This window comes from Musca autumnalis, unplaced genomic scaffold (assembly GCF_047663935.1).
Source record: "Musca autumnalis isolate F117 unplaced genomic scaffold, ASM4766393v1 scaffold_1, whole genome shotgun sequence".
Classification (NCBI taxonomy): Eukaryota; Metazoa; Arthropoda; class Insecta; order Diptera; family Muscidae; genus Musca; species Musca autumnalis.
Window position 1 is genome coordinate 73,245,809 of NW_027411644.1, and position 23,095 is coordinate 73,268,903.

Genomic DNA, 23,095 nt, shown 5'->3' on the forward strand with positions numbered 1-23,095 from the left:
ATGAAAATTGTTTAAAAATATTTTTAAAAAATTGCACGATTATCAAAATTATTTAAAAATGTTTTTAAAAAAATCCGCGTTTATGAAAATTGTTTAAAACTATTTTTTAAAAAATTCTTTTTTATGAAAATTGTTTAAAACTATTTTTTAAAAAATTCACGTTTATGAAAATTGTTTAAAAATATTCTTAAAAAATTCACGTTTACGGATATTGTTTAAAAATATTTAAAAAAATCCACGTTTATGAAAATTGTTTAAAAATATTTTTAGAAAATCGACGTTTATGAAAATTGTTTAAAATATTTTTAAAAAAATTCACTTAATGAAAATTGTTTAAAAATATTTTTAAAAAAATTCACTTAATGAAAATTGTTTAAAAATATTTTTAAAAAATCCACGTTTATGAAAATTGTTTAAAAATATTTTTAGAAAATCCACGTTTATGAAAATTGTTTAAAAATATTTTTAAAAAAATTCAAGTTTATGACAATTGTTTAAAAATATTCTTAAAAAATTCACGTTTATGGAAATTGTTTAAAACTATTTTTTAAAAAAATTCACGTTTATGAAAATTGTTTTAAAATATTTTTAAAAAATCCACGTTTATGAAAATTGTTTAAAACTATTTTTTAAAAAATTCACGTTTATGACAATTGTTTAAAAATATTCTTAAAAAATTCACGTTTATGGAAATTGTTTAAAACTATTTTTTAAAAAAATTCACGTTTATGAAAATTGTTTTAAAATATTTTTAAAAAATCCACGTTTATGAAAATTGTTTAAAACTATTTTTTAAAAAATTCACGTTTATGAAAATTGTTTAAAAATATTCTTAAAAAATTCCTGTTTATGGAAATTGTTTAAAAATATTTTTAAAAAATCCACGTTTATGAAAATTATTTAAAAATATTTTAAAAAAATCCACGTTTATGAAAGTTGTATAAAAATATTTTTAAAAAATCCACGTTTATGAAAATTGTTTAAAAATAGTTTTGAAAATCCACTTTTATGAAAATTGTTAAAAAATGTTTTTTAAAAATCTTCTAAAAAAATTTTGTAGAATTTTCAGGAAATCTCAGACCTTTCTGAACAACAATTCACCAACCCATTTGTAGGAAAACAATGAATTGAAACCTCTAGCGCCTGAAAAGCTTTTAATTTATTCGATTTATTAACCACTTAAAATAATTTGTTCATTAATTGACTCGTGTAAAATTAATTACGCAGCCCTCATAATAAATCAATAATTAATACATTATTTTTCTATTATTCACTATTTTCATTTTAATTATTTGTTTTAATTACTAGTTTCCCTTTCATTCTATTTTGTGTTCTGTTAGAAACGGTGCCAAATAGTAAATTGCATTAAGTGATACAATTTACTATTTGGCACCATTTTTCAAATTGTTTTCTAGCCAAACTAAAACAATAAGAAAGTAAATCTAGCTATATAAATACGTGTATGTATATATATACTCTAAATTACAATAGCAAACAGCCGATTTACCCTGTCAACAATTCATCTTTGTCAAATTTATTTTGAATGACGTGACTATGACATAAGGTTGGACAACAATATTTCTGTTTAAAATTATATTTTGGGGGAAAACTTAGTTGTGTCGAAAACCATACGTTTCTCAAAAATAATATTAAGAAATTATATAATATTCTAATCCCTATAAAATTTCAGAAATTGAATACATAACAACATCCATAATATACATATATACAGTAAAATAATAATAATGGGTTTTTTTTATAAACCGAAAACCTCAAAAATTCGAAACAATCTTTCCCTTCCATGCTCTTTTCATCCTTTTGAGCATAACTAACAATAAACTTTAACCCATTGAAGTATAGCACCAATTAAATTTCTCGTCTGTCAATTATATGGATATATACGTAATAATTATTTTGGAACCCGCAAACAATACAACTGTGAATTGATTTTGAATCCAGCTTTGTTTTTTTAAGAATTTTACCTTTGGGTGTTACTTATCTGTGGACATTACATACACTTCTAAAGCTGGACAGGTTCTTCTTGATAACACAATTGACCCGCAAGCATGCTATTTTCGTTTTAAAGTAGCCTCTTTCATTTACTAAAATGTTGCTCCACTTTAGATATAAAGTGAATAACTTCATTTCTAAATATAAAATTATATATGAGCTTATTTTGGGAACATCGAAAAATGCAACTTCAAACTGGCTCTGTATTGGTTTTTATTTTGATCATCAGCGACAATTTTAAAGCTTCTCCGTTAGGTTCTCCTTGATAAGAAATATATAGGGGCTGGAATGAAATAAGAACGGTTGTCGGACACACTGTTACGGAATTCGGTTTAATTAACCCTATGTAGACGTTTATTCCCAGATACGATTTGCAACAAATAAAACGCGGGTTCGTTTAGGTTACGAGTGATACAAAGTTTTATTGACTTTTTCTTCACTATTCGTACACGACTTTACTAAGCACATAGCTTTACTTTACTTAGGTAACACTCTACTTCTGTACTAACTAACGATTTTACTTCGCGGTATGATTTACAACTCACTCACCCACCTGTTATTTTCCCGTATTTATACTCGCTCGCTGAAGCATAGCCTGTTATAGAATCCTCAATGTAAGAAGTTCTACAATGATCAAGCGAATTGTCAATTAATTCACAAATACACACAAAAAATCGACGGATAAATATAAACAAAAATTGGGACAGAGGTGATAAACACGTGAGAGTAGAAGGGGTAATAATGAAAGACGTCAAAATTTAGAAGAATTATTAGGCTAAAAGTGAATGATCAAAACAAATGTGTGTGTGAAAGAGATAGAGGGAAATAGAGGGAGAGAGAGAGTACAACAAAAACAATAGTAAATTAACATGGGAAATAGTGACTAAGCACAATTGTATGATTGTAAATTCTATACAATAGTTGTTGTTGTAAAACTGATTCATATACAGTAACTGCTTAATTAAAATCAAATTTTTAAATTAACGGAAATTCATCTAAATTATTTTAAGTCCACATACATTCTAACAATATATACTTCCTGAGATAATGAACCGAAAAGCTCTAGAAAAAACCCTGCCTGCACCAACTAAAATTACTGATGAGCACGATTTCATACGAATTAAATATACGATTTGGCTGATACTTTACCCATCGTAAAGATTCTTCGAAAATTACATTAAGTTCTAAGAAGGTCATTGAGTGCAGTTTAAGTGCTGTCCAAGGACAGCTTGGAAATGTTTACCGAAGGTACTCCTTTTTTTCTTTAGAACAGTGTCCTGTTTACATCGTTATAATATCTTTCGTGGGCAAACCCAAGCTTCCAGATATAATGGCCAAAAGTTTTAAAAATCCTACGATGGCCAACAAAAATGGCAGATGACTGCACATCGTAATAAATTCACTCAAACTTGCATCAAGCTTGAAGGTAGACAATATCGGACCACTCCTTCCGGTACCTTCTTCACAAAAGTTAAAAATTGTCACTTAAGTGCAGACCTAGGATTGATTTGTCTCACGTCAAGATAACCCGTTGGTTAATTTTTAATATGTCATTAAAACAAAACAAGACTTAATAAATTTGAATTGAATTGTGTCAGTGGCTTTGTCTCCGAAGAAAACAGTATCTTTCACTTTAGGAACAGTGTTCATAATATGCATGAATTTAAACATTCAATACTTCGCTTTGTCTTTCTATTGGACTCAACAGAAAAAGTCGTGGATGACATTCATTGTAGCATAGAATGTTAAACTCGCCAAAATTGCTTTTTAAATCCTTCTCAGAGAAAAAAAAGAATTTTTCGCTTAAGGAACAGCGTTCATAAGATGCATGAATCTGAACATTGGCAGCACTTTGCTTTGTCCCTCTTCTAAAGTCATTAAAAACAAGTCAGATAAAATCTTCCATGTCATGAAAAATAAAACTCATCAATATTTCTTTTTTCAATCTCTCTCAAAAGGAATATGGGGTTTTCGCTTTAAGAACAGTGTTCATAATATGCATGAATCTGAACATTGGTCACACTTTTCGAACACTGTTAATAATATATATGAATGATTGTTTTGTGTGTGTTTTGTTAAGTTTTAGGCGATTATGTCAGAAAGTGTACGGACTTTCTACAAGAAAAAGTTATAACGCTGTACCTATTACCTGTTCTAAATATTTTTGAAAGTTTAACTTTTGTAGGGGAGGTATCAGAAGCAGTGGACGCATATGGTTCATGTTCGAATTTGATTTAAAACTTCTCAACAAGTTTTGTCTTAAGTCTCGCCGTTCAAAAGTAGATCCCTATCAGTTAGCTAATGTATATCAGGATGCAGTCATTGATATGACAGAAGTCAGAATAAAATACGCTTATACGTACATATACACCATACCTGGGGGCTGAGATTTAAAATTATTTTCGCCTCATTACCTTAGATGACAAAAATTAAATTTAATCAACCACTGCACACCGAACTACTTCCGATTGATTTTGATGGGTTTCGTCGAAGCCAATGAGGCCAGTTGTTATCGTAATGACATTTATTTATCTAACAAATCTATCGTGACAAAGAAGTTCTTCTTTAGAATGGCATTTTCATGAATTTAATTGAACTCATTCCAAAGAATGAGTAAAAGCACCACTTCTCATCGAACCACTTACAGTTGCTGGTTTTGCTGGGTGTCGCTAGTCTGTTGAAAATAAAAACTCTTTTATAATTTTGAAAATTTTATTTTGAATTTAATTTTTATTTTACTTAATTTTTAAATGTTTATTAAATTTATTACCAACCAAATTTAATTTAATTTTAAATTTACAAATTAATTTAATGTATGAACTAACTAATTTAATTATTAAAATTAATTAATTTTATTAATATAATTATTAAAATAAAATTTAAATAAAATAAATCTTAAGTTATTTATTATGCTAAATTTAATTATTAATAAGTTTAATTAAATAATGTATTAATTAAATAATTATTTTTAATTGAATTTTAGATTAAATTGAGATTAAAATTGTTTTAATTAAACAAAAAAAAAAAAATAATTACTTTAATTAGTTATTAAATCAAATTTAAATTTTTTTAAATAAATTTCTAACCAAATTTATTTTCAAAAAATATTTATAAATTAATGTAATATAATTATTAAATTAATAAAATTATATTTAAATAAAATTTAAATGAAAATTGTTTTAATTCAAAAATGTATTACTTTAACTAATTAATTATGTATATTATATATTATTTATTAAATCATAATTAGAAAAAATTAATGATGATTGTAATTAATTTAGTTTTTAAATAATATTAATTTAATTTTTAAATTAAAAAATTAATTTTCAAAAAATATTTATAAATTTTTTAATATAATAATTAAATTAATTAATAACATTAAATTCAAATGAAAACCATTTTAATTTAACAAATAACCGTTTAATTAATTATTAAATTAAATCTAAATAATAAGTGAAAATAATTTATTAAATCATAATTAAATTAATAACTATTGTAATAAACTTAACTCATTAAATAATAACAATTTAATTTTTAAAAATTTACTTTAATATTTAAAAATTTACTTTAATTTTTATTTAATTGTATCCTATCCAGATTTTATTTTAATTAATAAATTCATAAATTAATTAATATTATTATTAAATTAAATTTTAGTTTAATAATTACATTTAATTTAATTGTGAACTAACGTAATTTGATTAAATTCATTTAAATTAAATATAAATAAATTTAATTAGAATAATAATAAAATTAATTAATTATTAAAAACGTTAGCATTAAATAAAAATTAAATTTAAATAAATTTAGTTTAATTTAATGGGTGCCATCGTCGTGCAATGGTATGCACACCCGCCTTGCACAATGATGGCCGTGGGTTCGATTCCCCGGCCAGTCAACATCAAAATTTTCAACGGTGGCAAAATACCCCTCAGCAATGTTGGCGACATTTCCTGAGTATTTCAGCCATGTAAAACTTTTCTACAAGTGGTGTCTTAAGACACACAATTCGGACTCGGCGATAGACAGTAGGTCCCATATCATTGAGCTAATATGAATCGGGGTGCACTCATTGATATGAAAGAAGTCTCCCTTGTCCCGTATGGGATGTTTGTGAAACAATTATATAGTTTAATTTAATAATTAATTTTTATATAATTTAAATTCTTATTACATTACGTTTTTAAACAAAGAATTTTTACCTATTATTCACAGAAATTAATATTTCCCCTTTCTCTCTTTTTCGTTACAGATAAAATCATATCAATGAAGTAGAAAAAGAAAGCAAATCTAAAAGAAAATCTTTTGTGGAAAATTTGTGCATTTTTCTTTCAGTGATAATTTAAATTAAAAATAAAAAATAGAAATAAAGTGAATTTAAAATAGAAAGTAATAAAAATTGAAAAATACTTTGGAAATAATTTCATATTGAATTTGAAAATTAATAAATTAAAATTTTCCAAAAATAAAAGAAAATAGAAGAAGTCAATAAAAAGAAATAAAGAAAGTGTAAGACGAAACAAACGATGGCCACACTGTGTATTATACCCGATAATACACATTTCAGCAATAGAAGCGAAAAAGACTTTGACAGTCTCAACGTTAGCGCCCAAACTTGTGCCGCAGCTGCTGCCACAGGTAGCACTTCGAACAGCAACGAACCACCCAAAGTCAGCAAATTCTTCAGCAACAGCTCCAATTACCAGAGTAAAATCCAACAGCTAATCAGTTTTAGCTTCACCTCATCGAATTTTATTTTCATCACTTTTATCCTGAGCATCAGTAAACTATGTACCACTGCTGCCGCTGATCCCTCTCAAGCTGGCGGGGCGGCCCATCAACCGGCCACAGCAGCACCACCTGGATTTCTCATGAACAATTTTAGCAGTTCAGCAATATTGGAAAAATTGAATTCATTTCGTACGAGCACCTTGGGTCCACCCACCAATGCGGTTAAAGGTAAACCACCATCTACAACAACGGGTCTACGTAGTAATAAAACGCATAGAGGAGGAAGTAGCTTGAATACAACATCTACAACGGTGTCATCGTCAGTGTCTTCGTCCACAACAACATCATCACCATTAGATTTGAATACAACAACATCATCATTTACATCATCCCCATCATCCGTATTGAATATTTTTGGTAGTAACGGTAATGGAATCTTAGATGGCGGTAGTCAATCTATATTATTTTTAAATATATCTGGAAAAGTTGGTACACCATTGGGTATAGGTAAGTACAAAAACAAGAAGAAAACGTTTAAAGTATCAGTAGATATAGAGGAATAGTATGTATTTTATGTAGTAAATACTGAGTAAACAATTTTTGCCGAGTTCTGTAAGAATTAGTACAGAATTTCTGCACAGACTCTGATGTCAAATTTAGTTTTAAACTCTCTCTCTCTCTCTTTTTCTTGCAATTCTCAAAAAATGTTACCAACTTTGTTCCTAAAAAACGTATAAAATTTTCCCTTCAGAATATTTGCAGATTTTCTGCCGATTTTCTGTAATAAGTCTTAAAGGATGTGCAGAAATTCTTGAAGGAAATCTGCCAGAAAATCTATTCACTTTCTAAGCGAAACTTCGATAAATCGGTAATTTTTTCGATCGAAGTTTTAACATCTGACATCAGAGACCTCGGCAAAAATTGTTTTCAGGTTATGTAGTTTGTTTGTATGTATGTGTTTTTGTTATAATGAGGAATGCCGCGGATGTGTTAGGGTCAAATCCTAGCTTTGAAGAAATCCAAAACTATAGTTCGTCATCGGGTTTCACATTTGTATTAAGAAATTCCTGCCCTCTAAGTTGAGAACAATACGCAAGATTTATATATTGTCTGAGATCCGCACCAGGGCCCTTCAAAAAGCCTGCTATAATGGAAGATCCACCATAATCATTCCATCTAACTTTCTGCGGCCTGCGTTGAAGCCTAGACAAATTTTTTAATCTTTTTTTAATAAGGGGTAGCCTAAGTATTTTTAAGTGGTATTTAATCTGTCCGTCCTCCGTCATACCTACATGTTTGTGTACTTGTCTTATATATGTTTTTTAAAAGTTTCTTTACCTCCTCCTCCTCCTCATACCATCATTACCAAGTCGTCAAGTAGTCCTCATTTTCCAAATCGTGTCTGGTTTAACAAGTTTTCCACATTTTTGTGTTAGGCTGCTGTTGTTGTTGCTGCAGCTGTTTGTTGTTACTATTTTTATATGGTGGAAGATTTCTTAATAGTTTAAAAATAACTTTTAATGCAGAAAGAAGCACACAAAAAGTGCACTTCGAGCGGGGAAAACTTATCCACTCATCCATGTTTGGTGTGATTGGAATTTTCTTTAAATTCCAAATTTTTCAAATTTAATTCGTATTTCTGGCATTACTGCCGGCTGCAGTAATCAGATGTGGGCAAACTTTTATTCTTTAAAAACCAATAAACAATCAATAAGAAACGAATTTGCTTCAAAATATAAATTATTCAACAATATTTTTCCATCTAAAATGGTAGATAGTTTGGTTTTTCTTTAGAAAAATGAACGATAGTTAAATTTTTCTATAGTGAAATTAACGATATTGAAATTTTTCTATGGTAAAATGAACGATATTGAAGTTTTTCTATAGAAAAATTAACGATAACGAAATTTTTCTATAGAAACATTAACGATAATGACATTTTTCTATAGAAAAATTAACAATATTGACATTTTTCTATAGAAAAATTAACGATAGTGATATTTTTCTATAGAAAAATTAACGACAGTGACATTTTTCTATAGAAAAATTAACGATAGTGATATTTTTCTATAGAAAAATGAAAGATAGTGATATTTTTCTATAGTAAAGTTAACGATAGTGATATTTTTCTATAGTAAAATTTACGATAGTGATATTTTTCTATAGAAAAATTAACGATAGTGATATTTTTCTATAGAAAAATTAAAGATAGTAATATTTTTCTACAGAAAAATTAACGATAGTGATATTTTTCTATAGAAAAATTAACGATAGTGATATTTTTCTATAGAAAGATTAACGATAGTGATATTTTTCTATAGAAAAATTAACGATAGTGACATTTTTCTGTAAAAAATTAACGATAGTGACATTTTTCTATAGAAAAATTAGAGATCGTGACATTTTTCTATAAAAAATTAACGATAGTGACATTTAACGATTGTGACATTTTTCTATAGAAAAATTAACGATAGTGACATTTAACGATAGTGACATTTTTCTATAGAAAATTAACGATAATGAAATTCTTCTATAGAAAAATTAAAGAAAGTGACATTTTTCTATAGATAAATTAACGATAGTGAAATTTTTATATAGAAAAATTAAGAATTGTGACATTTTCCTATAGAAAAATGATCGATATTGAGATTTTTCCATTGAAAAATGAACGGTAGTGACATTTTTGTATAGAAAAATTATGGATAGTGAAATGTTTCTATTTTATAGAAATATCGATAATAAAATTTTTCTAGAGCAAAATTATCGATAATAAGATTTTTCTCTAGAAATATTATCGATAATATGATTTTTATATAAAAATATTGTATAAAAATATTATATAAAAATATTCCATACAAAATTTATAGATATTAAAATTTTTCTGTAGAAAAATTATCGATAGTAAATTTTTTCTATAGACCAAAAATCGATAGTGAAATTTTCCTATAGCAAATGTTTGATAGTGGCATTTTTTTAATACAAAAATATAGATAGTGACATTTTCTTATAGAAAAAGTATTGATAGCGAAAGTTTGGTATAGAAAAATTATCGATGGTAAGATTTTTCAATGGAAAAATTATCGATAGTAAGATTTTTCTATAGAAAAATTGTCGATAGTAAGATTTTTCTTTAGAAAATTGTCGATAGTAAGACTTTTCTATAGAAAAATTGGCGATAGTGAGATTTTTCTATAGGAAAATTGGCGATAGTAAGATCTTTCTATAGAAAAATTGTCGATACTAAAAATTTTCTATAGAAAAATTGTCGATAGTAAGATTTTTCTATAGAAAAATTGTCGATAGCAAGATTTTTCTATAGAAAAATTGTCGATAGTAAGATTTTTCTATAGAAAAATTGTCGATAGTAAGATTTTCTATAGAAAAATTGTCGATAGTAAGATTTTTCTATAGAAAAATTGTCGATAGTAAGATTTTTCTATAGAAAAATTGTCGATAGTAAGATTTTTCTATAGAAAAATTGTCGATAGTAAGATTTTTCTATAGAAAAATTGTCGATAGTAAGATTTTTCTATAGAAAAATTGTCGATAGTAAGATTTTTCTATAGAAAAATTGTCGATAGTAAGATTTTTCTATAGAAAAATTGTCGATAGTAAGATTCGTCTATAGAAAAATTGTCGATAGTAAGATTTTTCTATAGAAAGATTTTCTATCGACAATTTTTCTATAGAAAAATTAAAGATAGTAATATTTTTCTATAGAAAAATTAACGATAGTGATATTTTTCTATAGAAAAATTAACGATAGTGACATTTTTCTATAGAAAAATTAACGATAGTGACATTTTTCTATAGAAAAATTAACGATTGTGATATTTTTCTATAGAAGAATTAACGATCGTGACATTTTTCTATAGAAAAATTAACGATCGTGACATTTTTCTATAAAAAATTAACGATAGTGACATTTTTCTATAGAAAAAGATAGTGACATTTTTCTATAGAAAATTAACGATAATGAAATTCTTCTATAGAAAAATTAACGAAAGTGACATTTTTCTATAGAAAAATTAACGATAGTGACATTTTTCTATAGATAAATTAACGATAGTGTCATTTTTCTATAAAAAATTAACGATAATTACATTTTTCTATAGAAAAATTAAGAATTGTGACATTTTCCTATAGAAAAATGATAGATATTGAGATTTTTCCATTGAAAAATGAACGGTAGTGACATTTTTGTATAGAAAAATTATGGATAGTGAAATGTTTCTATTTTATAGAAATATCGATAATAAAATTTTTCTAGAGCAAAATTATCGATAATAAGATTTTTCTCTAGAAAAATTATCGATAATATGATTTTTATATAGAAAAATTGTTGATAATATGATTTTTTAGGAATATTATCAATAATAAATTTTTTCCATACAAAATTTATAGATATATAATTTTTCTGTAGAAAAATTATCGATAGTAAATTTTTTCTATAGACCAATAATCGATAGTGAAATTTTCCTATAGCAAATGATTGATAGTGGCATTTTTTAATACAAAAATATAGATAGTGACATTTTCTTATAGAAAAAGTATTGATAGCGAAAGTTTGGTATAGAAAAATTATCGATGGTAAGATTTTTTAATGGAAAAATTGTCGATAGTAAGATTTTTCTATAGAAAAATTGTCGATAGTAAGATTTTTCTATAGAAAAATTTTCGATAGTAAGATTTTTCTATAGAAAAATTGTCAATAGTAAGATTTTTCTATAGAAAAATTGTCGATAGTAAGATTTTTCTATAGAAAAATTGTCGATAGTAAGATTTTTCTATAGAAAAATTGTCGATAGTAAGATTTTTCTATGGAAAAATTGTCGATAGTAAGATTTTTCTATGGAAAAATTGTCGATAGTAAGATTTTTGTATGGAAAAATTGTCGATAGTAAGATTTTTCTATGGAAAAATTGTCAATAGTAAGATTTTTCTATGGAAAAATTGTCGATAGTGGTATTTTTCTATAGAAAAATTATCGATGGGGACATTTTGCTAAAGAAAAATTACCGATAGTTGGATTTTTCTATAAAAAATTTGGACAGGGCATTTTTTCTGTAGACTGTTCCGCTTTCATTGGGAGTGATTATTTTAAACATTTATTTTTCATTTATGTCGAAATTCTTCCCGAATGCTTGTAATTTGCGCCCTCCTGCCACTGCCTGCTTTGTGACCACTTTCAGTTATTTCGTTGTTGTTGTTATTGTTGTAAATATTCAAACCGGCATTTGCACGCTTTTCATCTTCTTGTTTAATGTGTTTTCTTCCATTTCTTTTTGGTGGCCTATTCTCTTCAAAGATATGGTTGGTCTGTGGTCTGGCACTCTGCAACGGCGGCATATTTACTTAAGGGGCACAAATATGTTGCTCTGGGGAAGGCCAATTTTATTTCTTTCGTTCTTTTCATTTTCTCAATCCATTTCGTCTCTTCCGTCACTTCCACTTCTTCTAAACCTAACACCTATTTATATTTCTTTGCACGTTCTAACTAACATTTGGTAATTGCTTAGTGCAGACGGGCTTGTCTGCATTCTTGAATAAAATCAACTTTTCGATATGGTGCACGGTCGACTGACCGGCCGGGGCCACCAAGGACAGAGCCAACCCGCAGACATTGTGGTGGACACACATTGAACTAGCGCATATTGCTCCTCAATGCGCTTCTGTTGTTGTTATTATTTTTGGACATTGTGAGTTTGTGGCAAGCAAAATAAAAAACGGAGAAGAAGAAACTCTGTTGTATGAACTCTTGATATTGACTTAGGGACAGACCATTGGTCGACTGACTGGATTTGGTGCCGTCGCATCATCTACCCAGTATTATTGCTTCGATTTTAACTAGCTTAACTTATGCGGTCGGTGTCTTTTTCTTGTTGGAGTTTTGTGTGTTGTTTTGTTGTTGCCTTCTGTTTACCAATTCTAAAAGAGAAATGTTGTATCAAGGTCTGTTTTTTCGTTGGAAATAAATTATAGTAAAATGTGAAATATTAGCATTTAATAATTTTCTATAGAAAAAATTATTAATTGTTATATTTTAATATAGACAAATTATCGATTGTTAGAGTTTTCTATAGAAAAATTATCGATTGTCATATTTTTCTATAGAAACATTTTGGATAGTTATATTTATCTATAGAAAATTTATCGATTGTGACATTTTGCTGTAGACAAATTATCGATAGTGACATTTTCAATAGAAAAATTATCGATAGTGTCATTCCTTCATAGAAAAACTATACATAGCGACATTCCCCTATAGAAAAACTATCGATAGAAAAATGATCGATAGTGCCAGTTTACTACAGAAAAATTAATGATAGCATTAATCTATAGAAAAATGATCGATGTTAAATGTTTCTATAGATAAACTTTCGATAGTTATATATTTTATAAAAAATTATCGATAGTTTAGATAGTTTTAATATATTAAAAATTGTCGATTGTTATAGTTTTCTTTAGTAAAATTTTCGATAGTGCAATTTTTCTGTAAAAAATTATCAATAGTGACATTTTTCTATAGAAAATGTTTCGATATTGACATTTGTCTATAGAAAAATTGTAGATATTGACATTTGTCTATAGAAAAATAGTCGATATTGACATTTGTCTATAGAAAAATAGTCGATATTGACATTTGACTATAGAACAATTTTCGATAGTCACATTTTTCTGTAGAAAAATTGTCGATGGTGACATTTTTCTGTGGAAAAATTATCGATAGTGACATTTTTCTATAGAAAAATTATCGATAATGAAATTTTTTATAGAAAAATTATCGATATTATCATTTTTCTATAGAAAAATTATTGATAGTGCCATTTTTCTATAGAAAAATTATCGATAGTGTAATTTTTCTATAGAAAATTTATCGGTAGTGTCATTTTTCTATAGAAAAATTATAGATAGTGTCATTTTTCTATAAAAAAAATATCAATAGTGTCATTTTTCTATAGAAAAATTATCTATAGTGTAATTTTTCTATAGCAAAATTATCGATAGTGCTATTTTTGTATAGTAAAATGATCAATATTGCTATTTTTTTCATAGAAAAATGATCGATAGTGTCATTTTTCTATAGAAAAATTATCGATAGTGTCATTTTTCTATAGAAAAATTATCGATAGTGTCATTTTTCTATAGAAAAATTATCGGTAGTGTCATTTTTCTATAAAAAAAAAATTATCGGTAGTGTCATTTTTCTATAAAAAAATTATCGATAGTGTAATTGTTTTATAGAAAAATTATCGATAGTGTCATTTATAGAAAAATTATCGATAGTGTCATTTTTCTATGGAAAAATTAACGACAGATGTGCCTTTTTATGGCTTTTCCAATTTCCATTTTTCTATAGAAAAATTATCGATCGCTATTTAGCGTGACTTTTTTCTATAGAAAGATTAAAGACAGTGACTTTTTCTATAGAAAAATTAACGAAAGTGACATTTTTCTATAGAAAAATTAACGACAGTGACATTTTTCTATAGAAAAATTAACGACAGTGACATTTTTCTATAGAAAAATTAACGACAGTGACATTTTTCTATAGAAAAATTAACGACAGTGACATTTTTCTATAGAAAAATTAACGACAGTGACATTTTTCTATAGAAAAATTAACGACAGTGACATTTTTCTATAGAAAAATTAACGACAGTGACATTTTTCTATAGAAAAATTAACGACAGTGACATTTTTCTATAGAAAAATTAACGACAGTGACATTTTTCTATAGAAAAATTAACGACAGTGACATTTTTCTATAGAAAAATTAACGACAGTGACAGTTTTCTATAGAAAAATTAACGGCAGTGACATTTTTCTATAGAAAAATTAACGGCAGTGACATTTTTCTATAGAAAAATTAACGGCAGTGACATTTTTCTATAGAAAAATTAACGGCAGTGACATTTTTCTATAGAAAAATTAACGGCAGTGACATTTTTCTATAGAAAAATTAACGGCAGTGACATTTTTCTATAGAAAAATTAACGGCAGTGACATTTTTCTATAGAAAAATTAACGGCAGTGACACTTTTCTATAGAAAAATTAACGGCAGTGACATTTTTCTATAAAAAATTAACGGCAGTGACATTTTTCTATAGAAAAATTAACGGCAGTGACATTTTTCTATAGAAAAATTAACGACTGTGACATTTTTCTATAGAAAAATTAACGACTGTGACATTTTTCTATAGAAAAATTATCGATAGTAAAGTTTTTCTATACAAAAATTATCGATAGTGACATTTTTCTATAGAAAAATTATCGATAGTGACAATTTTCCATAGAAAAATTATCGATAGTGACATTTTTCTATAGAAAAATTATCGATAGTGACAATTTCCATAGAAAAATTATCGATAGTGACATTTTTCTATAGAAAAATTATCGAAAATGACATTTTTCTATAGGAAAATTATCGATAGTGACATTTTTCTGTAGAAAAATTATCGATAGTGACATTTTTCTATAGAAAAATTATCAATAGTGACATTTTTCTATAGAAAAATTATCGATAATGAAATTTTTTATAGAAAAATTATCGATAGTGACATTTTTCTATAGAAAAATTATCGATAGTCACATTTTTCTATAGAAAAATTATCAATAGTGACATTTTTCTATAGAAAAATTATCAATAGTGACATTTTTTCTGTAGAAAAATTAACGACAGTGACATTTTTTTCTATAGAAAAGTTATCAATAGTGACATTTTTTCTGTAGAAAAATTATCGATATTGTAATTGTTTTCTGTAACAAAAATTATCGATAATTACATTTTTCTATAGAAAAATAATAAAAATCTCTTTCGGTAACGAGAGATGGCATGTATTTACGATTCTCCTGTTACAAGAGGCTTTGATATGTCGGTTTTTTACTTTTAAAGTATCTTTTGTAATTTTATATTTTAGAGGTCTTCCATCCACAGATGTGCCATTTTATGACTTTTCCAATTTACATTTGAAAATGTTCTCAGAAATTGTTACCAATTTGCATTTAACTACACCAAAATGTGGACATCAAGCCATTGACCAAAGGTTGATTTATGGTTTTATAAACCGACAAAAAATCCTCCTGACACTAACAACCAAAAACTGCTCCATGTTTGATGATGCCGCACTACATGGATGTTAAAAGTGATAACATACAAGTTGTTGTTGTTGTTTTTGCTATTGCACTCTCCATGATGTTATGCATTTAAAACGAGATTATGCCACTAAACTCTGCTGATGCATAAATTCAAAGCCTCTTTGCGTATCGCTCATCGATGATTGCTGTTTGCTTTAATGAAATCAAAACTACAATAAATTTCATAGACAACAACTACAACAACATGGTGTGAAGGGCGCTGATGATGATGATGGTGTTGCAACAACCCTTGTCACGCTTAGACCAAAAAGTGCCACAGAAAGAGATATTGCCGAAGCCATTCAGTTATTTAGTCAAGAGTGAAGGACACTCGAAAAAATCAATGAAATCCATACCCATTCAACAGACACTTAACACCGAGCGAATCATCATTCATGGAGACATTGATCGATTCATTCAGTTAACCAACAAAGGCCATTCATAACTAAACCCGGCTGCTGCCTTTCATCTAAGCGAAGCGGGCAGGGGACGGGGGATAGATGGACAAACTATTGGTCGACCATTTCAAATTGATTTGGGACGTCAAATGCACAAACGCACACACAAACACTCACCCTCCCTTGTTAATTCAATGGCCATTAGTTAGGGTGTTTGGACAATGAATGTCGAGTGGTACACACACACACACACACACACACACACACATACACACACACAAACATTGAAGCATCCTTGTTAAATGTCCATGCAAAACATCTATTGATTGACTTCTGACTCTTTTCATCGCTGTTATTGTTGCTGCTGTCCAATTTGTGTTCTTATACCTCAACATACCACCCATTGCCATGACCGCTTAAATAAAACAGGGCGAAAATTTCCACTTTCGGCACTTTTAATTCCGGCCATAATAAATTTCATAATAATCTCATCTCTTAGTAAAGGACGGCATATTGGAACTGCATTGCAATACAAGCAGAATTTTTAGGCCAGATTAACAAGCCTTTGAGTGCGCTGCACTCTTGCCTGTCATTACCAGTTGACAGATGTTAGTAATGTCAAATTTTGTGTGTAGTTTTTCTCGTCCTACCTCTCTGGCAGACGTCACTTCACTTTACATCCATTGGCATCATTGACAAACATTTTCATCATCACCGCCCAGCAGAAGGCAAAAGGATTGAAGTACATTGAATATGAGTGTGTGTGTGTGCCTGTGAATTGTTATAATAAGGTTTCCATTTCAATTTTCAAACTAGTTTTGTGACATAAAGCTGTCATAATATTTGAGTGTTTGTTTTTATTGAAATTGAATTTTTGAAATGTCAGTTCATAAGGATCTAAAGGATTAGAGAGGATGTTTATTCGGAAATGAATTGAATAGGAATTATAAACGAGATTAAAGTGGGGAGAGAAAAAAAATTGGACAATTAATTTAATCTTGTCACAAAGTTAGGCAATCGGATTAAGGAAAAGAACAGATTTCTTTTTTATTTGAAATTTAAAACTTAACAGAACATTGATTCTGAAGGCCATGGAATCAATCTACTACAAAGGCTAATGGTTATCGATACAATAAACTAACAACAATTGCTCTGTTCCAGAACCTGCAAGAAGCTACTATTTTTTACTACGATAACATTTTTTCCTTTATGTTATCGAAAAATATAGCAAAATTTAGTAGATTCTTGCAGTACTGGAACATACCATATATAACAAGCAAAGTCTCTATAATATTTTCTATACAAATGGTAGAGATGGTATCGTTAATTTTTATATAGACAAAATTAGCTATCGATATTTTTTCTATACAAAAATGCACCTATCGATCATTTTTCTATAGAAAAATTTCACAATCGATAATTTTTATATAAAAAAATCAATGCCGATAATTTTTCTACAGAATAATTCCACTATTCATAATTTTTCTATAAAAAATTCACTATATTAAAATTATACAAAAATGTCACTATCGATAATTTTTCTATAGAAAAATGTCACTATCGATAATTTTTATAGGAAAATTTCACTATCGACAAATTTCCTAAAGGTAACTTTTCCATAGAAAATTGTCACTATCCATCATTTTTCTATAGAAAATTTTAACTACCGATCATTTTTCTATAAAAAATGTCACTATCGGTATTTTTTTACTGATATTTTTTCTGTAGAAAAATTTCACTATCGAAAATTTTTCTACAGAAGAGAGTCAGTATAGATAATTTTTCAATAGAAGAATTTCAATATCGATAATGTTTCTATAGAAAAATGTAGCAATCGATAAATTTTCTATAGAAAAACGTCACTATCGATAATATTTTGACAAAATTTCACTACCGATCATTTTTGTAGAGAAAAAATTTACTGTCGATCATTTTCCTATAGAGTAGAGTAAAATCTTACTATCAAATAATTTTTCTATAGAGAAATCTTACTATCGATATTTTTCGATAGAAAATCTTACTAACGATAATTTTTCGAACGAGTAATATTACTACCGATAATTTTTCTATAAAAAAATTTACTACCGATAATTTTTTCTATAGAAAAATCTTAATATCGATAACATTTTTGTAGAAAAAATTCACTATCGACTATTTGTCTATAGACAATTTTCAAATCGACCATTTTTATAGAGAAATAGGAACATATCGATAATTTTTCAGTAGAAAAATCTCACTATCGAAAATTTTTCTATAGGAAAATCATACTACCGACAATTTTTCTATAGGAAAATCATACTACCGACAATTTTTCTATAGAAAAATCTTACTACCGACAATTTTTCTATAGGAAAATCATACTACCGACAATTTTTCTATAGGAAAATCATACTACCGACAATTTTTCTATAGGAAAATCATACTACCGACAATTTTTCTATAGAAAAATCTTACTACCGACAATTTTTCTATAGGAAAATCATACTACCGACAATTTTTCTATAGAAAAATCTTACTACCGACAATTTTTCTATAGATAAATCTTACTACCGACAATTTTTCTATAGAAAAATCTTACTACCGACAATTTTTCTATAGAAAAATCATACTACCGACAATTTTTCTATAGGAAAATCATACTACCGACAATTTTTCTATAGAAAAATCATACTACCGACAGTTTTTCTATAGAAAAATCATACTACCGACAATTTTTCTATAGAAAAATCTTACTACCGACAATTTTCTATAGAAAAATCTTACTACCGACAATTTTTCTATAGAAAAATCATACTACCGACAATTTTTCTATAGATAAATCTTACTACCGACAATTTTTCTATAGAAAAATCTTACTACCGACAATTTTTCTATAGAAAAATCTTACTACCGACAATTTTTCTATAGAAAAATCATACTACCGACAATTTTTCTATAGGAAAATCATACTACCGACAATTTTTCTATAGGAAAATCATACTACCGACAATTTTTCTATAGAAAAATCATACTACCGACAATTTTTCTATAGATAAATCTTACTACCGACAATTTTCTATACAAAAATCTTACTACCGACAATTTTTCTATAGATAAATCTTACTACCGACAATTTTTCTATAGTAAAATCTTACTACCGACAATTTTTCTATAGGAAAATCATACTACCGACAATGTTTCTATAGAAAAATCATACTAACGACAATTTTTCTATAGGAAAATTATACTACCGACAATTTTTCTATAGGAAAATCATACTACCGACAATTTTTCTATAGGAAAATCTTACTACCGACAATTTTTCTATAGAAAAATCTTACTACCGACAATTTTTCTATAGAAAAATCTTACTACCGACAATTTTTCTATAGAAAAATCATACTACCGACAATTTTTCTATAGGAAAATCATACTACCGACAATTTTTCTATAGAAAAATCATACTACCGACAATTTTTCTATAGAAAAATCATACTACCGACAATTTTTCTATAGAAAAATCTTACTACCGACAATTTTCTATACAAAAATCTTACTACCGACAATTTTTCTATAGATAAATCTTACTACCGACAATTTTTCTATAGTAAAATCTTACTACCGACAATTTTTCTATAGGAAAATCATACTACCGACAATTTTTCTATAGAAAAATCATACTACCGACAATTTTTCTATAGGAAAATCATACTACCGACAATGTTTCTATAGAAAAATCATACTAACGACAATTTTTCTATAGGAAAATTATACTACCGACAATTTTTCTATAGGAAAATCATACTACCGACAATTTTTCTATAGGAAAATCTTACTACCGACAATTTTTCTATAGAAAAATCTTACTACCGACAATTTTTCTATAGAAAAATCTTACTACCGACAATTTTTCTATAGAAAAATCATACTACCGACAATTTTTCTATAGGAAAATCATACTACCGACAATTTTTCTATAGAAAAATCATACTACCGACAATTTTTCTATAGAAATATCATACTACCGACAATTTTTCTATAGAAAAATCTTACTACCGACAATTTTCTATACAAAAATCTTACTACCGACAATTTTTCTATAGATAAATCTTACTACCGACAATTTTTCTATAGTAAAATCTTACTACCGACAATTTTTCTATAGGAAAATCATACTACCGACAATTTTTCTATAGAAAAATCATACTACCGACAATTTTTCTATAGGAAAATCATACTACCGACAATTTTTCTATAGGAAAATCTTACTACCGACAATTTTTCTATAGAAAAATCTTACTACCGACAATTTTTCTACAGAAAAATCTTACTACCGACAATTTTTCTATAGAAAAATCTTACTACCGACAATTTTTCTATAGAAAAATCTTACTACCGAGAATTTTTCTATAGAAAAATCATACTGTCGACAATTTTTCTATAGAAAAATCATACTGTCGACAATTTTTCTATAGGAAAATCATACTACCGACAATTTTTCTATAGGAAAATCATACTACCGACAATTTTTCTATAGAAAAATCATACTGTCGACAATTTTTCTATAGAAAAATCATACTGTCGACAATTTTTCTATAGAAAAATCATACTGTCGACAATTTTTCTATAGAAAAATCATACTGTCGACAATTTTTCTATAAAAAAATCATACTGTCGACAATTTTTCTATAGAAAAATCATACTGTCGACAATTTTTCGATAGAAAAATCATACTATCGACAATTTTTCTATAGAAAAAACTTACTAACGACAATTTTTCTATAGAAAAATCTTACTACCGACAATTTTTCTAGAGAAAAATCTTACTATCGACAATTTTTCTATAGAAAAATCTTACTACCGACAATTTTTCTGTAGAAAAATCTTATCATCGACAATTTTTCTATAGGAAAATCTTACTACCGACAATTTTTCTAGAGAAAAATCTAACTATCGACAATTTTTCTATAGATAAATCTTACTACTGACAATTTTTCTATAGAAAAATCTTACTACCGACAATTTTTCTAGAGAAAAATCTTACTATCGACAATTTTTCTATAGATAAATCTTACTACCGACAATTTTTCTATAGAAAAATCTTACTACCGACAATTTTTTTTCTATAGATAAATCTTACTACCGACAATTTTTCTATAGAAAAATCTTCCTACGACAATTTTTCTATAGAAAAATCTTACTACCGACAATTTTTCTATAGAAAAATCATACTACCGACAATTTTTCTATAGAAAAATCATACTACCGACAATTTTTCTATAGAAAAATCGTACTACCGACAATTTTTCTACAGAAAAATCTTACTACCGACAATTTTTCTATAGAAAAATCTTACTACCGACAATTTTTCTATAGATAAATCTTACTACCGACAATTTTTCTATAGAAAAATCTTACTACCGAGAATTTTTCTATAGAAAAATCATACTGTCGACAATTTTTCTATAGAAAAATCATACTGTCGACAATTTTTCTATAGGAAAATCATACTACCGACAATTTTTCTATAGGAAAATCATACTACCGACAATTTTTCTATAGAAAAATCATACTGTCGACAATTTTTCTATAGAAAAATCATACTGTCGACAATTTTTCTATAGAAAAATCATACTGTCGACAATTTTTCTATAGAAAAATCATACTGTCGACAATTTTTCTATAAAAAAATCATACTGTCGACAATTTTTCTATAGAAAAATCATACTGTCGACAATTTTTCGATAGAAAAATCATACTATCGACAATTTTTCTATAGAAAAAACTTACTAACGACAATTTTTCTATAGAAAAATCTTACTACCGACAATTTTTCTAGAGAAAAATCTTACTATCGACAATTTTTCTATAGAAAAATCTTACTACCGACAATTTTTCTGTAGAAAAATCTTATCATCGACAATTTTTCTATAGGAAAATCTTACTACCGACAATTTTTCTAGAGAAAAATCTAACTATCGACAATTTTTCTATAGATAAATCTTACTACTGACAATTTTTCTATAGAAAAATCTTACTACCGACAATTTTTCTAGAGAAAAATCTTACTATCGACAATTTTTCTATAGATAAATCTTACTACCGACAATTTTTCTATAGAAAAATCTTACTACCGACAATTTTTTTTCTATAGATAAATCTTACTACCGACAATTTTTCTATAGAAAAATCTTCCTACGACAATTTTTCTATAGAAAAATCTTACTACCGACAATTTTTCTATAGAAAAATCATACTACCGACAATTTTTCTATAGAAAAATCTTACTACCGACAATTTTTCTATAGAAAAATCTTACTACCGACAATTTTTCTACAGAAAAATCTTACTACCGACAATTTTTCTATAGAAAAATCTTACTACCGACAATTTTTCTATAGATAAATCTTACTACCGACAATTTTTCTATAGAAAAATCTTACTACCGAGAATTTTTCTATAGAAAAATCATACTGTCGACAATTTTTCTATAGAAAAATCATACTGTCGACAATTTTTCTATAGGAAAATCATACTACCGACAATTTTTCTATAGGAAAATCATACTACCGACAATTTTTCTATAGAAAAATCATACTGTCGACAATTTTTCTATAGAAAAATCATACTGTCGACAATTTTTCTATAGAAAAATCATACTGTCGACAATTTTTCTATAGAAAAATCATACTGTCGACAATTTTTCTATAAAAAAATCATACTGTCGACAATTTTTCTATAGAAAAATCATACTGTCGACAATTTTTCGATAGAAAAATCATACTATCGACAATTTTTCTATAGAAAAAACTTACTAACGACAATTTTTCTATAGAAA

At 27.2% G+C, this 23,095-nt stretch overlaps 1 protein-coding gene across 19 annotated transcripts in view; it reads left to right on the forward strand.

The window, feature by feature from the left end:
- Positions 1-23,095, forward strand: part of LOC141401375 (low-density lipoprotein receptor-like) — a 652,355-nt gene that overhangs the window by 58,002 nt on the left and 571,258 nt on the right. For 10 of the 19 annotated variants that reach the window (XM_073981680.1, XM_073981587.1, XM_073981657.1 and 7 more), the window contains exon 2: positions 6,263-7,248. In XM_073981680.1, the coding sequence (XP_073837781.1) occupies positions 6,537-7,248 (712 nt within the window). In that variant the 5' untranslated portion in view covers positions 6,263-6,536. The remainder of the gene's footprint in view (positions 1-6,262; positions 7,249-23,095) is intronic. The other 9 variants (XM_073981551.1, XM_073981633.1, XM_073981690.1 and 6 more) reach the window with 2 other exon arrangements.